At 57.3% G+C, this 13,954-nt stretch overlaps 2 protein-coding genes across 2 annotated transcripts; both read right to left on the bottom strand.

The window, feature by feature from the left end:
- Positions 1-281: 281 nt before the first annotated feature.
- REXO2 (RNA exonuclease 2) lies at positions 282-5,314 on the bottom strand. The gene is made up of 6 exons (XM_041458151.1): positions 5,158-5,314; positions 4,839-4,916; positions 2,663-2,774; positions 1,901-2,009; positions 1,627-1,680; positions 282-703 (listed from the first exon to the last, which is right to left on the bottom strand). Exons 1-6 carry the CDS (start codon positions 5,239-5,241, stop codon positions 574-576), a joined length of 567 nt encoding a protein of 188 aa, XP_041314085.1. The 5' UTR covers positions 5,242-5,314; the 3' UTR covers positions 282-573.
- A 51-nt stretch (positions 5,315-5,365) lies between these two features.
- On the bottom strand, positions 5,366-7,890 carry RBM7 (RNA binding motif protein 7). Its single transcript, XM_041458150.1, has 5 exons — positions 7,708-7,890; positions 7,369-7,531; positions 6,717-6,819; positions 6,507-6,573; positions 5,366-6,329 (listed from the first exon to the last, which is right to left on the bottom strand). The coding sequence occupies exons 1-5, from the start codon at positions 7,801-7,803 to the stop codon at positions 5,946-5,948; spliced, it is 813 nt and encodes a 270-aa protein (XP_041314084.1). The 5' UTR covers positions 7,804-7,890; the 3' UTR covers positions 5,366-5,945.
- Between the last annotated feature and the right edge of the window lie 6,064 nt (positions 7,891-13,954).

Below are 13,954 nucleotides of genomic sequence, written 5' to 3'. Positions count from 1 at the left end.
TTATTTGCCCCATTAACCATTTTAACGGCCTCTCTGCAATAACAATCATTCCCAGGGCTGGCAGAGCAGGTGTTCCAACAATCAGCAGGACTGAGCAGCCCTGGATGGCCGTTATTATTAATGCCCATAATAAAAACAAGCCTGGGAGCTGCACGCCCCGCGCTCCATTACACCCTCTGCTTTATGGGCCGGCAGCTCCCGCTCCAGGACAGCCCAGGAGCAGCAGTTCACCTGGCAGCAGCGTGGGGAGCACCAAAGAAAGGCTGTCCAGAACCACCACCTTTCAACTGACCTGTTTTATTGTGTCGTGAAAGACTGCACCTACAACCAGGCGCAAGGAGTCTCGAACAGCGTGGTTCACCTGGAACACCCGGAGCCGGGCGCTCCGAGGCCCCGCGCGCCGATTCCCTGCCCAAACTGAAAAGCAGCAGCAACTCAGGCTTCTGTCTGCATTGAACAGCTGGTAAGAAACAAGGTAACCCAGGGTGCAGCTTCCCAAGAGACTGGCAAACAAAAAAAAACCAGGAGACGCAATCTAGTGTGTGCTAGGGGCTGGTGTGGCGGGAGGGGAGATCAGCTGGCAGCTTTGTCACTTTCCCCGTTCTCAATCAGTTTCCTTTTCTTCTCATCCGTTTTCCTCTTGAAGATGTGGTCTCTGTAGAACTGGAGTTCTTTGATGCTTTCCCTGATGTCATCAAGTGCTCTGAAAGAGAATTAAGGAGGGTTTCAAAGAGCCTGGGTACATCCCCACATCCTAATGCCGCTGAAAACTTCCAGGCTGCAGGAAAGCAAACTGATGCACATGGAAGGTGCATCTGTCAGACATGAAAATAACACTCATTGTCTCAGGGAAGCAATAAAAGTCCAGTGGTGCCAAGGTGCCAGGAAGTAACTCATGGTTTATTAGCTTCTGTCAGCCTGGGACACAGCTGCTGGAAACCAGCAGGGTCTACAGCATGGGCTGTCAGAAACAGCTCAGCCCGAGGGAAGGGAAGGGACAGGGCTCCAGAGAGCTGCCCAGGGCTCCAGAGAGCTGCCCACCTCAGCCAGGGCAGATCAGGGCTCAGCTCCCTCCACATCAACCACAGCTTCAGCCAGGACCTCTGTGACAGCCAGCCCTCCTCCTCCTCCTCCTCCTCTGTGTGTACCAGAGCCTCCCTCCTGCCCAGCACGGGCTCATCAGAGCGGAGGCACAGAGGCTCCCTGGCTCCTTCCTGCTGCCTCTCTGGCACATTCCAAGCTTGGGAAATAGGCAGGAGCAGGACTCTCACCCCCTCCACCCGCTTCACAGTTCAATTTTTGTGTTTCTGTGACCACATCTGCCCAAAAAAAGGGCAGATAACCCCCATTAAGTGACTGTTTGCATGGTCAACAAACATGCACTTTGAAGAGCAGAGTGAATTGGATGGGCTGAGGAAACTTCTGGTTCTCTGGATTTTAATAATCCTTTTCCCTATGTGCTTTGGACAGGAGAGTTCAAACATCTGACAGGCTGCAGAAGCCATCCCCACCTGCATCAGCCACAGGATGCTGGAATTCACAGGGAGCCCCATTTGCTGCTGAGGAAGAGCAGGGATCTCTGCAGGACAAGCCCTGCTCTGCCAGTGACAGAGGCACAAAGCTCACCTGTGAGAAGCCGCCTTCTTTGGTGCAAACTCGTATTCCTCTGGATACCAGCGCCTGGGAGCAGAAAAATTGCCACTTAGAAAGAAAACTGGGATTCAGAGCCAGGTCTGGTGGCTGCTGTGGGTTTGTTACACTCGGTGAAGGAACCCTGCTTTCAGTGACACCCAGAGAAGCCACAGCCCTGCGAGTCCCCCTGCCTGACCTGCAGAGCCCCAGCACCACAAATGGGCAACCCGGGGGTACCTGTCAAACACTTCACTGGGAGAACACTTACCTGCAAAGTTCCTTGACAGTGCTCACATCAATGATCCTGTAATGAAGGTGCCTCATGAACTGCGGCATGTATTTGTCAAGGAATTTCTTATCTGCATGAACAGAGTTACCTACAAAGACACAAACAGGATGTTTCTTCAAAGACGCTACAGAGCAACATGGAAAGGAGCAGCAGGCAGAGCGAGCTGGGAGAGATCACAGGGAGAGAAAAGCCATTCACAAGCAGCTCATTTATCCCATTTTCTAGCAAATATGATTGTAAAGGTTTGTCAGATTTTCATTGCAGGATCACACGGCGTTTAATACTAATACCTCTAGTAATTCCTCAGTTACTACTCCCACAATTTGTGTCACACAGATAAATATCACAGAATTATGCCAACACTGGGTTTTTCACAATTTGTGTCACACAGATAAATATCACAGAATTATGCCAACACTGGGTTTTTCACCAAGTGAAAGTGGCCATTGGTATTCATTTCACTCAGCACCTGTCCCAGGACCATATATGAAATTCTGAAAGCAGTTCTGGGTAACAGGACACCTGGAAGATCCTTACTTGGCCTTTGGTTGGATAGCCAGGGAGGAAAAGGCACAGCACAGAACAGGAACCCATCCCTGCTGTGTGCCAGGGGGTGTTGGCATCCCACTGGAATGCTGGATGGAGGAGGATGTGCTGTAGTGAAGAAGATGCTCACCTGCGAGAGGACAGAGCCCTGGGGGTGTCTGAGGATGTGCTGTAGTGCAGAAAGAAGATGCTCACCTGCAAGAGGACAGAGCCCTGGGGGTGTCTGCTGCCGCACGAAGGACAGGAACTCGTACTCCGCCTGCTGCAGCGAGATTTTACTCTCCTTCACAGCCTTAGTAAGGCCAGACTGCAAAAAAGAGCCAAGTCATAAATCAGAAACACCCTGTCACAGACACTGCCAGGAATGCTCCAGTTCTCAGGTAAATGTTTAACTCTGCAGTGAAAGGGCAGCCCTCGGAGGGCTGCTGCTTCCCCAGTGCCTCCTGAACTCTGATTCTCAGTTCTCTGGGGCACCCCCAGCCTTCACTCTCCCAAGGGACCTCCAAAACCAAGGCAGGAAAATAGTCCTGACAGCACTGACCTTCCTGTGTGGTTTGGGACTTTCTTCTTCCCTTTTTTTTGATTTCTTTGCTCAGAGTTCTTTTCAGTTACCAAGATGTGAGGCGTTGTTTATCCACCTGCACATCCTTGAGCCAGGAGAGCGCTGCATCCCTTCATATCCCTGATCCAGGAGAGGCACTCACCTCCCCAGCAGGGAGCAGCAGCTACCAGTGAACACAAATAAACAGGATCCTGCCTTCAGGGTTTATCAAGATTCCTATAAATCAGGAAAGTTCCTCCCCCTTTTTTTTTTTTTTTTCAATAGCTAAATGTCAAATCCTCTCCAAGTGTTCTCAGTGATTTATTTCCATCTGGCTACGCTATATATTTCCACGACTGTGCAGCAAAAATCTACTTGACAGATCCAAGTGGTGGTTAAAAAATTCATTATGTGGCAGCATTTTCATCTATATTCTAATTGCTTCTCTTCTCTTAGTCAATTAAAAATAAGTAGCTCCTCAGGAGCAGCAAGGACACGTGCTACCATCTCCAGTTCACTCCCGAACTGAAGCCGAGCTGGAATCCTCGGCTGGGGCAGGGAGAAGCACCCATCACACTAAATTAATATTCATCTCCCAAACTCTTGCTAATTCTTCCCAGGGAGAGCAAGATGCTGAAGGGGAAGGAGGGGGGGTTATGGATGTCTTAAAACTTCAGCCCTTAATTGAAAACTAACTTGAATTTCAATTCATCATCACAGACTGGAAAATCCATTTGCTCTCTTGCTGCTGGCAAGGAGGAACCTTTCTTTGGTGGCCCAAAGAACTAAAAATAATCTCTTGCTGCAAAAGTGAAGCTTTCAGTGAAAAAATCCACAAGGCTTACAGCACTGAGGGAACAGGCAAAAACCCAGTGTTTACAGGCCTGTTTAATCCCACATGCACCAGAGTCCACAGGAAGAAATCTGCCTTTGACTGGCTCTGGAGTGTTCTGCACCGATCCTGCACCTGTTCTTACTCAGGCTTTCAAGCTTCATCTCCCCCTTCCCCTGATTATGGAATTATTCTGAATTATTTTATGCAAGACTTCAGCAGGAGGAGCTGTCAGAATTTGACCCCAACCCAGCCTACACCAGGGCTCCCACAGAGGCAGGAGGTGGCCAGCAGCTCTGTGAGAGGACCAAGGAACCAAACCCCAATTCCCAGCCTCCCAGTGGGACAGAGGAGGCTGAGCCCCTGCCCTGGGAGATGCGAGCCAGTGGCACATCCCTGAGAGACAGATCCCATTCTGCCCCCCTGCCTGCTCCAGCCCTCCCAGGGGAGTCCCACTGCTGCTGCTGTGCTGATGCCTCCTGCTCCCAAAGCAGGAAGCAGCTTCCAGCACTCTTATAACTTAGCAGAAACCAGGCTGCAAAGCACAGGCTGCTTCAGGCAAGCTGGAAGCTGAAGGCTAAAGATCCCTGAGTGCAGTCTGAACTGTGCCACAGATGGCTTGTGACACCTTGGGCAAAGCATTCCACACAGGCTCCTCAGTACAAAATAAGACAGATACTGTCTCCTGTCTTTGAACCCGTCTGTGTGGCTGCGAATTGCTCAGGATTTGTTCCTGCTCAGGTCGTACTGCAGCTGATCACTCAGAATTAGTCCAGCAGCTGATCACTCAGAATTATACCTACTACAGCTGATCACTCAGAATTAGTCCAGCAGCTGATCATTCAGAATTATACCTACTACAGCTGATCACTCAGAATTACAGTCCTGCAGCTGATCACTCAGATTTACAGTCCTGCAGCCGATCACTCGGATTTACACATCCTGCAGCTCGGATTCACCCGTCCCTCCATCGCGGCCCAGGCCCAGAAGGGTTTTACCTTGCCGTGGTGCTCCTTGCACCACTCGGACATGCTCTCCAGCAGCTCGTCGGGCTGGTTGATAATCAGGTTCGGGCCCTGTCGGGGACAGGAAACATAAAGGTGATGGGGAGGAAAAGTTTAGAAGCAGGTAAAGTTGGGCGCGGAGCCCGAGCGGAGCAGGGAGCAGGGCCAGCCCGGGGGCACGCCGAGCGCCGCGGCGCAGCCCCCGCTGCCGCGGCCGCTCCCGGTGCGGAGCGGCGGAGCCCGGAGCCGGGACCGCCCGGCGTTACTTTGTTCCACGTCCCCCGGCAGCGCCCCGGGGTCCCGCGCGGCTCACCTCGGCCAGCACGTTGAGGTCGCAGTCGGTGATCAGACACGCCATCTCCAGGATCTGGTCCTTCTCCACGTCCAGGCCCGTCATCTGCCAGGGGCGAGCGGCAGCGTCAGCGCGCCCCGGGCCCCGCGCCCCCCGTCCCGTCCGCTCCCTCCCCGCGCCCCCCGCCAGGGAATAGGTTCATATTGAAAGAGAGCAGGTTTGGATTACATATTAGGAAAAAACTCTTTACTGTGAGGGTGCTTAGGCACTGTAACAAGTAACCCATGGAAACTGTGGATGCTCTGTCAGTAAAAGCGTTCGAGGCCAGGCTGGAGGGGGCTCTGAGCAGCCTGGTCTGGTGGAAGGTGTCCCTGCCCCTGGCAGGGGGCTGGAGTGAGGTACCTACAACCCAGACCAATCCGTGATTCTGTGACTGTACAAAAACAACATGAGGAACGCTACAGACGCCAGGCAGCATCTGTCCCACCTCAACTCTGCTTAACACACCAGACCCATCTGACACAGATGTTCCTTTCTCCTAAAAAAATACTAACAGCACTTATCTGTGACACAAGGACAGAGTGGTGGTTTCTCCAAGACTTCACCATGGCTTCCTTACCCCGTGAAAAGCCCTGAAGTGTGCGTTAACACATTTAATACTGAGACCAGAGTTTGGCAGGACTGCACTGCTGGTATTTTTTACAAACACTAAAAGGTGACTTCACTGTGGGTGCTTTTTGGCCGGGACAGGGGGGTTTATACATGTACTCGGCGAGAAACAGGCGACGTTGGCTTTGCCCTCGAGTCCGTCAGTGCCGCGCCGAGTGCCACTTGGCCTCCCTGTAGCTGTCCCGGCGGTACTCGTAGCTCCAGCCGTCGCGGTGCCTGTCGTCGTGGTGCTCCTCGCGGCCCCGGTAGTGGTGCTCGGCCTCGTGGCCCCTCTCCTCGAAGCCGTACTCGTCGCGCTTGCCGCGGCCGTACTCGGGGCCGCAGTCCCCGAAGCGCTCGCGGCCCGGGTGGCGGCCGTCGGGGGCGTAGGGGTGGGCGCCCAGCCGGCCCTTGCGCGGCCCCTCGGCGCGCCGCGGCCCCGGGGAGCCCGGCACGGCGTGGAACGAGTGCGGGTAGGCGGGAGGGGCGAAGCCAGGCTCGTACTTGCCCCCGAAGTGGGGCTGCTGCCGAGCCGCGCTGTTCATCTGCAAGGGAAAGAGGGACGGGGCTGCTCGCTTTGATCGCTCGCTGAGCCAAACACCAGGACCTCCACGTCAGCCAGAGCCCTCCCAGCTGGCCCCCTCTGCCCCAGGAGCTTCCAGTCCCGTGGAGCTGCCAGCTCAGCGCTCCCCCAGCAGCTGTGCCCGAGTGTGTGCACGTACCACCGCGTGTCTCTGCAGGCTCGACGGGAACCCCGGGGCGCCCACGCCGTCTGGAACCCTGTCGTACCTGCAAACAGAGCAGGAGGGTCAGCCTTAAACACACAGCTGCTGCACCCCACTGGTGCTCCCTCCACAGGAAGGAAACACCCAAGTGCACCCAAGTGTGGAGTGTCTGTCCATTCCACACTCCTGTGCTGGCCACGCTCGTACCTGCTGCAGTGGGATGCTGGGTGAAGCATCCCAGGAGGGTTGGTGCCAGGAGCTCCCAGCTGGGAACAGGATGGATTGATGTCCTGGGCTGCGTGGCTGCTCCCTGGGGAGAGACAAATATTTCAGGAGACCCACAAACAGCAGTTAAGGAAATCAGGTGTGAAGTGGACTTGCAGAAAATCAACACGTTTTGAATTGGCTCTCAAGTTTCCCCGTATTTGATTGGCTCTCAGGTTTCAGGGATCTGCAAAAGCATATGGTCCACTTACCAAAATAAAGCACTGCAATTGTCTTAATTCCCACCACAAAGGGCAGAGATACTGCAGCCAATGTGCCTCATTTAACCACTATCAGACACAATTTTTGCTGCTCCTGTGATAATTTAGAACGGATCTTAGAGGTGCTGCAGGAATAACCAACAAAAGCCCACAGAGAAGGCTCGGCCAAGGGGTCCCACCGGCCGCGAGGGACAGAGGGGCTCTGCTGGAAGCACCGGGACAGGAGGGCGTGAGGGGAGCAGAGCCGGCAGATGAGGCACAGCCTGCTGAGAGCCTCCTGCAGGTCACCCGGATAACCATGATTCTGCTGCAGGCTAGGGCGGCTGCCAGCAGCTCCCGCTCCCTCCAGAGCGCGGGGGAAGGTGCTCCGGTACCTGATCGGAACTGGATGCGCATGGGCCGCCCGTACAGCTTGATCCCGTTGAGCAGCCGCAGCCCGTACGGCACCGACTCCTCGTGCTTGAAATTGACGAAGGCGAACTGCTTGGGCCGTCCATCCCGGTCCTTCGGGATCTTCACGGTGATCACGGGGCCCGCCTGGCACCGGGGGCGAAAGCGTTGAGCAAACACCGGCAGGCAGCGGCCGCCGCCGGGCACGCGCGCCCCGCCGAACCCTGTCCCGCGGCGGCCGCCGTAGCCCCGCCGGCCATGGCGGCCGCGGCCCCCCCGCCGCGCCCTCCCCCGGCACACACAGCGCGGCCGCCGGGCGGTACCTGGTGGAAGAGCTCGAAGATGAGCTCCTCGGTGACCTTGGGGTCCAGGTTCCCCACGAAGAGCGTCCGGTTCGCCTCGGCAGCCGCTGCCCCCATGGTCGCGCCGGGAAATGAGCGAGCGCGCGCCCAGCGGCCGATCCCCCCCCGCCCCGCGCGGCCCTTCGCGTGACGTCAGCGTCACGTGCGCGCGGGGGGCCGCCCCTTCCGGCAGGGGCGGGGCCATGGGGACGGGGCGGGGAACGGGAAAATGGGAACGGGAAAATGGGAACGGGGAACGGGAAAAGGAACGGGAACGGGAAAATGGGAACGGGAAAATGGGAACGGAACCGGGAACGGGAACCGGGAAAAGGAACGGGAAAATGGGAACGGGAACCGGGAAAAGGAACGGGACCCGGGAAAAGGAACGGGAACGGGGCAATGGGAGCGGTAAAATGGGAACGGGAACCGGGAAAAGGAATGGGAAAATGGGAACAGGAGCGGGAACCGGGCAGCAGGAACGGGAACGGAGCCGGGAGCGGGTGTCGGCGGCAGCTGCGGGCGCGTACAAAAACCGGGACGGGCCCCGGGACGGGCCCCGGGAATCCCGTGAGGAGCTGTAGTTAAGCGCTAATCGGCGATGAGCCCCGGCCGCCCCGCGGCAGTCGCCGGTGCAGCACGTGCGCTGTCGCGACAGCGCGTCCCCGTGGCGAGCCTGCGGCTTTCTCCGTCCCGCCGCTGTGGCCGGGCCGCTGTGGCGCTCAGGCTGTGCTCCAGCCGGGATGCAGGTCCAGCCCGGAGGGGTTTTTGGGAGCGGGGTCCCGCCCGAGCCGGGCTGTGCCCGCACCAGCCTCCCCCGGGACTCCACGTCTCCCAGGACTTCGGGCCGCATCCCTGGCTCTCCCCAGCCGCTGCAGCCCCCGGGGTGTCCCCGGGATGTAAAACGGGTGTTCTCCATCTGGAAGAATCTTTGAGAGGGGCAGCTGAGCCTTCATTTTTCATTAGATCCCCTCGCGCTGCAGCAGCTCCCGTTTCCTCGTTAATTGGGTGCCGCTCGTTCTCTCCACTCCATTACTCTCTGCTGCACCTAGAATTTATATCCATTTGGTTAAATTCCAAACAGTCACTCGTTCAGAAAGGGAATTACTGCCCCGCTTTGCCAGGACTTCCACTTTGCCTTAATTTCCCTGGAGCCTCGTTTTCCTCTGCCTGCTTTCCCTGCCTGGGTCCCCCGGGCCTGGCTGGCAGCGCGTGGTGCCCGTGCCACCCTGGCCAGTGCCACGGGAGGAGCTGCTGGGCTCAGGCACTGCCTGGCACAGCCTGGCACAGCCCAGGCTTGAGAAATGCACAGGGAGAGAGCAGGAGCCACGTCGGGTGCTTCGGGGAGGCTCCTGGGGTTCTGTTGTGCTTGTTTGTGTCACAAGTGGAAAACCAGGAAACTTCTGCTTTGGGAGGAAAAGCCCATCCTTTGGCTGCCTGTTTTCACTCTTAATGAGCAGGGACTTGGAAATATTGCTGAGACTTCAACCAATTCCTCTTGCCAGTTTCAACTCTAGAAGAGGTTTGGTGGTGTACTTATTTGGGGAATTTCTTTGGAGTGGTTTTTTGCTTCACCTTCTTCCTCAGTTTCTCCTGCTTCTCAGCCCACTTCTCCCTGGCAAGAAAATGCAAAAGCAAGTAGATGAAGACTCGTTCTGTGGGTATTTAGCATGTGTGCCTGGAGGGTGACAGGCAGCAGGACACCAGCCTTGCCTGTCCCCTGCCAGCTCACAGACACATTTCAGCACTGGCTCCCCATGGGAGGCTCCTGCTTCGTCCTTCAGCCGCTCCTCAGGCTGGTTCTGGTCCGTGCAGTCCGAGGTGATGGCCTCCTGGAAGTGCCCACAAGCAGACAGGAGCTGGTGGCTGGTGGGGCCGCTCTGTCAGGTGTCACCTCTCAGCCCACCTGGTGCACAGTGGGGACAGACCTTCCCGCTGGGGATGGAAACTGCCCCGGGGCAGAAACACCCCAGAGCCCCTCAGGCTGTTCCCCCGACCCAGAGATGTGACCCCAGGTGTCACAGAGCCCTGGCACAGCCCCATACCCCAGTGCCAGGGCTCTGTGGCCACAGCCCAGCCAGGGGCAGCTCCTGCAGCGGGTCCAGAGCCTGGGGCAGGGGCAGTGCCAGCCCCTGGGGCAGTGCCAGCTCCTGGGGCAGTGGCACTGCAGATCCGGGGGCAGTAGCAGATCCAGGGGCAGTGCCAGCTCCTGGGGCAGGGGCACTGCAGATCCAGAGGCAGTGCCAGCCCCTGGGGCAGTGGCACTGTGGGTCCAGGGGCAGTGCCAGCTCCTGGGGCAGTGCCAGCTCCTGGGGCAGCAGCATTGCCCCACAGCCCCCGGCCCAGCAGGGCTCAGTGGTGGTCCCAGGGCTGGCACAGCTGCAGCTCCCTGCCCGCACAGGGGTGTCCCTGGCAAGGCAGCTGTGTCTGTGGCTCGCTGCTGTGGGGCAGCCCGGGTCTGCTCACCTGGGCAGAACATTCCCTGTAGGATCCTCAGGTTCTGCACCATAAACGCGCCTCCCTTTTCCCGGCTGCTCCTCGTGCTGTGGAATTCTTTCAAACACTCCTGAGGGTCAGAATTCTGCTGGTAAAACCCTGCTCCGTGAGGACGGCTGGCTCTTCCATCCATCCATCCATCCATCCCGGAGCAGCCCCGCTGCCCGCGCCCCCAGCGAGAGCCCCGCGCCTTCCTCAGCACCACTGAGGCATCCCCCAACTCCCTGCCTTTTCCACGGTGGTCTCTTTTCCACACTTCGGGGGCCCTGGCCGCCGTGCCGAGCCGCTCGGGGGCCCGGCGGTGACACTGCCGGCCGCGCAGAGGCAGCAGAGCCCCGCGCCCGCCGCGCCGCCAGCTCCGCCGCTCGTCCTCCTCCCGCCCGCCCAGCTGGAGCCCGAATGATCAAACCGTTTTAGGCTCATTACCGACTCCGAATCTATATAATTGGCCTTTGCTTTTTTAAGGATCCGTCGTTAGAAGCGACAGCAGAGCTGCGGCACCATCGTCACGCTAACAAACGCGGGTGTAGATCCGAGGTGCGTTTGCTCTACAAACCAAACCCCCTCGCTGAGCCAGAGCTGCCGCTGCCAAACCCTCTGCTGAGCGTGTGAGGCGTAAAAAGGACGTCAGCTAGAGAGATGAACGTGGTAAAGAGGTTTTCTTCTGACAGCAAAGGCAACAGTCAGTGCTCCCTGCCACTGCAGCGCTGGGACGTGGGGCCCTGCGAGAGCCTTGCTGGCCAGGCAAGCTGACCCAGGGGCGTTTGCTTGGCTTTAGTGCTTAGCTTTCCATCCTCAGAGCCTGATTTTGTCACTGAATGACATGATCTGGGGATAAAAGCACAAACAGTGGCATCCAGAGGCCTCTGAGCAGGAGTGGCAGAGCATCTCTGAGCTGGCAAGGCTGATTGCCCTCACTGCCAGCCTGGCACTGCCTGGTCCTGGGAATCAGGAATTGTAGGATGTCCTGGGATTGGCCTGCCATGGCAGGGACACCTTCCACCACACCAGGCTGCTCCAAGCCCCATCCAACCTGGCCTTGGACACTTCCCAGGATGCAGGGGCAGCCCCAGCCTCGCTGGGCAACCTGTGCCAGGGCCTGCCCACCCTCACAGGGAAAGATTTCTTCCTAATACCTGATCTAAACCTTCTCTGTCAGGGTGAAGCCTTTGTCCCGTGTCCTGTCCCTCCAGGCTGTAAACAGCAGAAATTCTAAATAGGCTCCCTTCAGGCCCTGGAAGGCCCCAATTAGGACAGCCCAGAGAGCCAGCCCCCGGGCTCGTGGCAGTGCCCAGAATGGCTCTGACACTGCAGCTTCCCATCTCCACGAGAGCTTGGCTGCAGACGTCTGATTTCCATTCCCCCCGTACTCTTATTTCAATCAGAGTGTGTGATTAGGGCTGCACGAGCTCCATTGTCATCTCCACCTAAGTGCTGCTCTGATGGGTGGAAACAGCATCTCAGTGTTTACAGGGAGGAATGCGTGGCTCTGCTTTCCTGGATATCGCACAAAATCTGCCGCTGCAGGGAGGGAAAATCACACAAAAAACGAGCAGCACCTGCAGGAGGCTGGGGAGGGAGGAGGGGAGCCTATGGGGCAGCATCTTGGCCTCGTGCCCTCACCTGTGCAGCAGCTGGGAGATTATAAAGGGCAGAGGGAGCTGGAGAGGGGGTATTTTGGTGTTTGCAGAGCCTCGAGGCTCTGCTGGGTGAGCTGTACATGGCCTCTGCATGAGCACAGCCCCTGTTGGTGTCCCAGAGGAGCTTTGGAGGCAGGCAGCTCGTGCAGCAGAGCACTGGCCCGGGGAGGTGCTGTGGTAAGGGTGGCTGTCCTTTGAGGGCACCACTGGGTGCTGGTGCTTTTGTGGGGGTTTGTTTCAGTTGTTGCAGAAAACATCTTGAGATTTCCCCTGTATTTCTGAGGTCAGAAATGTTGTGCTTCAAGGTTCCTGTCAGAGTCAGAGGAATCCACCCACTGCTGTGCCCTTTCCTCCCAGGGTCGGATGTTTGGCTGAGTCTCTGTCGCATGGGCACCAACGGGATCTTCATTAAGGGATGTGTAATTAGCATCTGGCCATGCTGCTGGGCCCCTGCCCCAGGTCTGGCTCCCAGAGGCTCTGCCCAGAGGGGAGCAGGAGCAGCCCAGTGCCAGGAACAAAAGGCGTCTCTTCTCCGCGCGGTCTAGAGGATCCCAGACAAAAGGTTCCCATTCCCTGCGCTCCTCTCCCTGCTTCTCACTCTCCTTTCTGTGCTCCCACTCTTCAACAGGGATTTAAGCCCTTCTTTTCTCTGGGCTGCAACAAGAAAGTAGCAATTAACTGTTATAAGGCTGTTTTATAGTCCTGTGCAAACCCTTTCCATCCACTCTGCTTTAAATGGGTACATCTTTTATTCCCAGTTTTCGGGAGTGTAAAACTTTACAGCGTTTGCTGCAAACCTTCATACTTTGCTTTGCAGTTTATTGCTCCCTCTGCGGATATATCTCACTCATAAATATGGCTTCCAGCTCCAGTACTTGACTAGGAGCTGCAGTGCCTCGGAGTGGTTCCATTAACGGGACTTTGCCTGCATGTCGTGGTATGATTCATCCCAAACCTCTGTCTCTCCTCTGCCCGAAGGTGCAGAGCTCTGCAGGAGAGCTCTGGCAGCAGCAGGTCACTCAGCCAGGGCATTCCAGTGCCAGCTGCACGTCCCTGTGGCTCTGGGAGGGGTGGACGTGGCTGTGGAGGGCTCAGTGTGAGCTGGGGCTCTGTGCTGGGGGGGCTTTGGGCACTGCCACCGTGGAGCCTTGGAGCAAAGGCTGTCCTAGTGGAGAGTTTCCTCTGCTATGGATTGTTTGCAGGTTATTTGTAAAAAACTTTATTTTCCTGTGATTTGCAGGAGTCTCTCTGCTCTCCCTGTACTAAGAGTGAAAAATAAAGAGGTCAAATGCTGAGGTTCCTGTGGGTTTAGGTCTGGCATGGGTGTGTTGTTTCTAACCACCCCGTAGTTTTGATTTCCATGGGAACATTGAGGAGCTCTTTTACCCTACTGCCCGTTTTTTGGAGCACTTTGGAGGAGTGCTGTGCCTGCCACAGGCTCAGGTGCCCATGACCAGAGCCAGCCAGGCCTGTGGGCACCAAGGGGCAGTGCCTTTGTTCGGGGGCAGAGCAGGGCTCCGTGTGCTGCTGGTCCTGCCGGGGCAGGGGACAGGGCGCTGGCACCCCTGCACCGGTGGTGGCCCTAAGGGGAGGAGGGGGATTCCTGCTGCAGACCCCAGCCCGTTGTTCTGGGCCTGTCCTGGCACAAAGGGCTCGGGAAGGTGCGGGATACTGAGCGCAGCTTTCAGACCCCCGCGTCCTGCGTGGTAATTTCCTCGCCTTACAGCGATGGCGGCTTTCAAACCGCCCTCCTCCCGTCCCCTTTCAACAAAACAGAAAAGCGTTCGGGGCCGATTTGTTTGGAGGCCAGAATGGCAGCGATTCCAGCGCGGTGCCTTGGGCAAACGGAGCAATCCCGGGTAGGAATGCCCTCTGTTGAAAGGGTGGCACGGCGTGGGGGCTGCTGCTTGTGCTCCCTGCCCCGTCACCGAAAGCGGGGCGCTTTGTCTCATCCCTTTGAGCATTAAAGCTGCTTTTCCAGGGAAGAATAAGATCTGCTGCTAGAAGCCTTGGCTGCCGGTGTCCGTGCCCCCAGCCCCGGCTGCAGGAGGGGGGAGCGGGGCGGGCGCGGGCTGGCAGCGCCGCGTTGGCGGATG

This window comes from Pyrgilauda ruficollis, unplaced genomic scaffold (assembly GCF_017590135.1).
Source record: "Pyrgilauda ruficollis isolate IOZ18807 unplaced genomic scaffold, ASM1759013v1 scaffold126, whole genome shotgun sequence".
Taxonomy (NCBI): domain Eukaryota; kingdom Metazoa; phylum Chordata; class Aves; order Passeriformes; family Passeridae; genus Pyrgilauda; species Pyrgilauda ruficollis.
The sequence above is the reverse complement of the archived record's forward strand: the minus strand, read 5'-3'. Positions and strand labels throughout refer to the sequence as shown.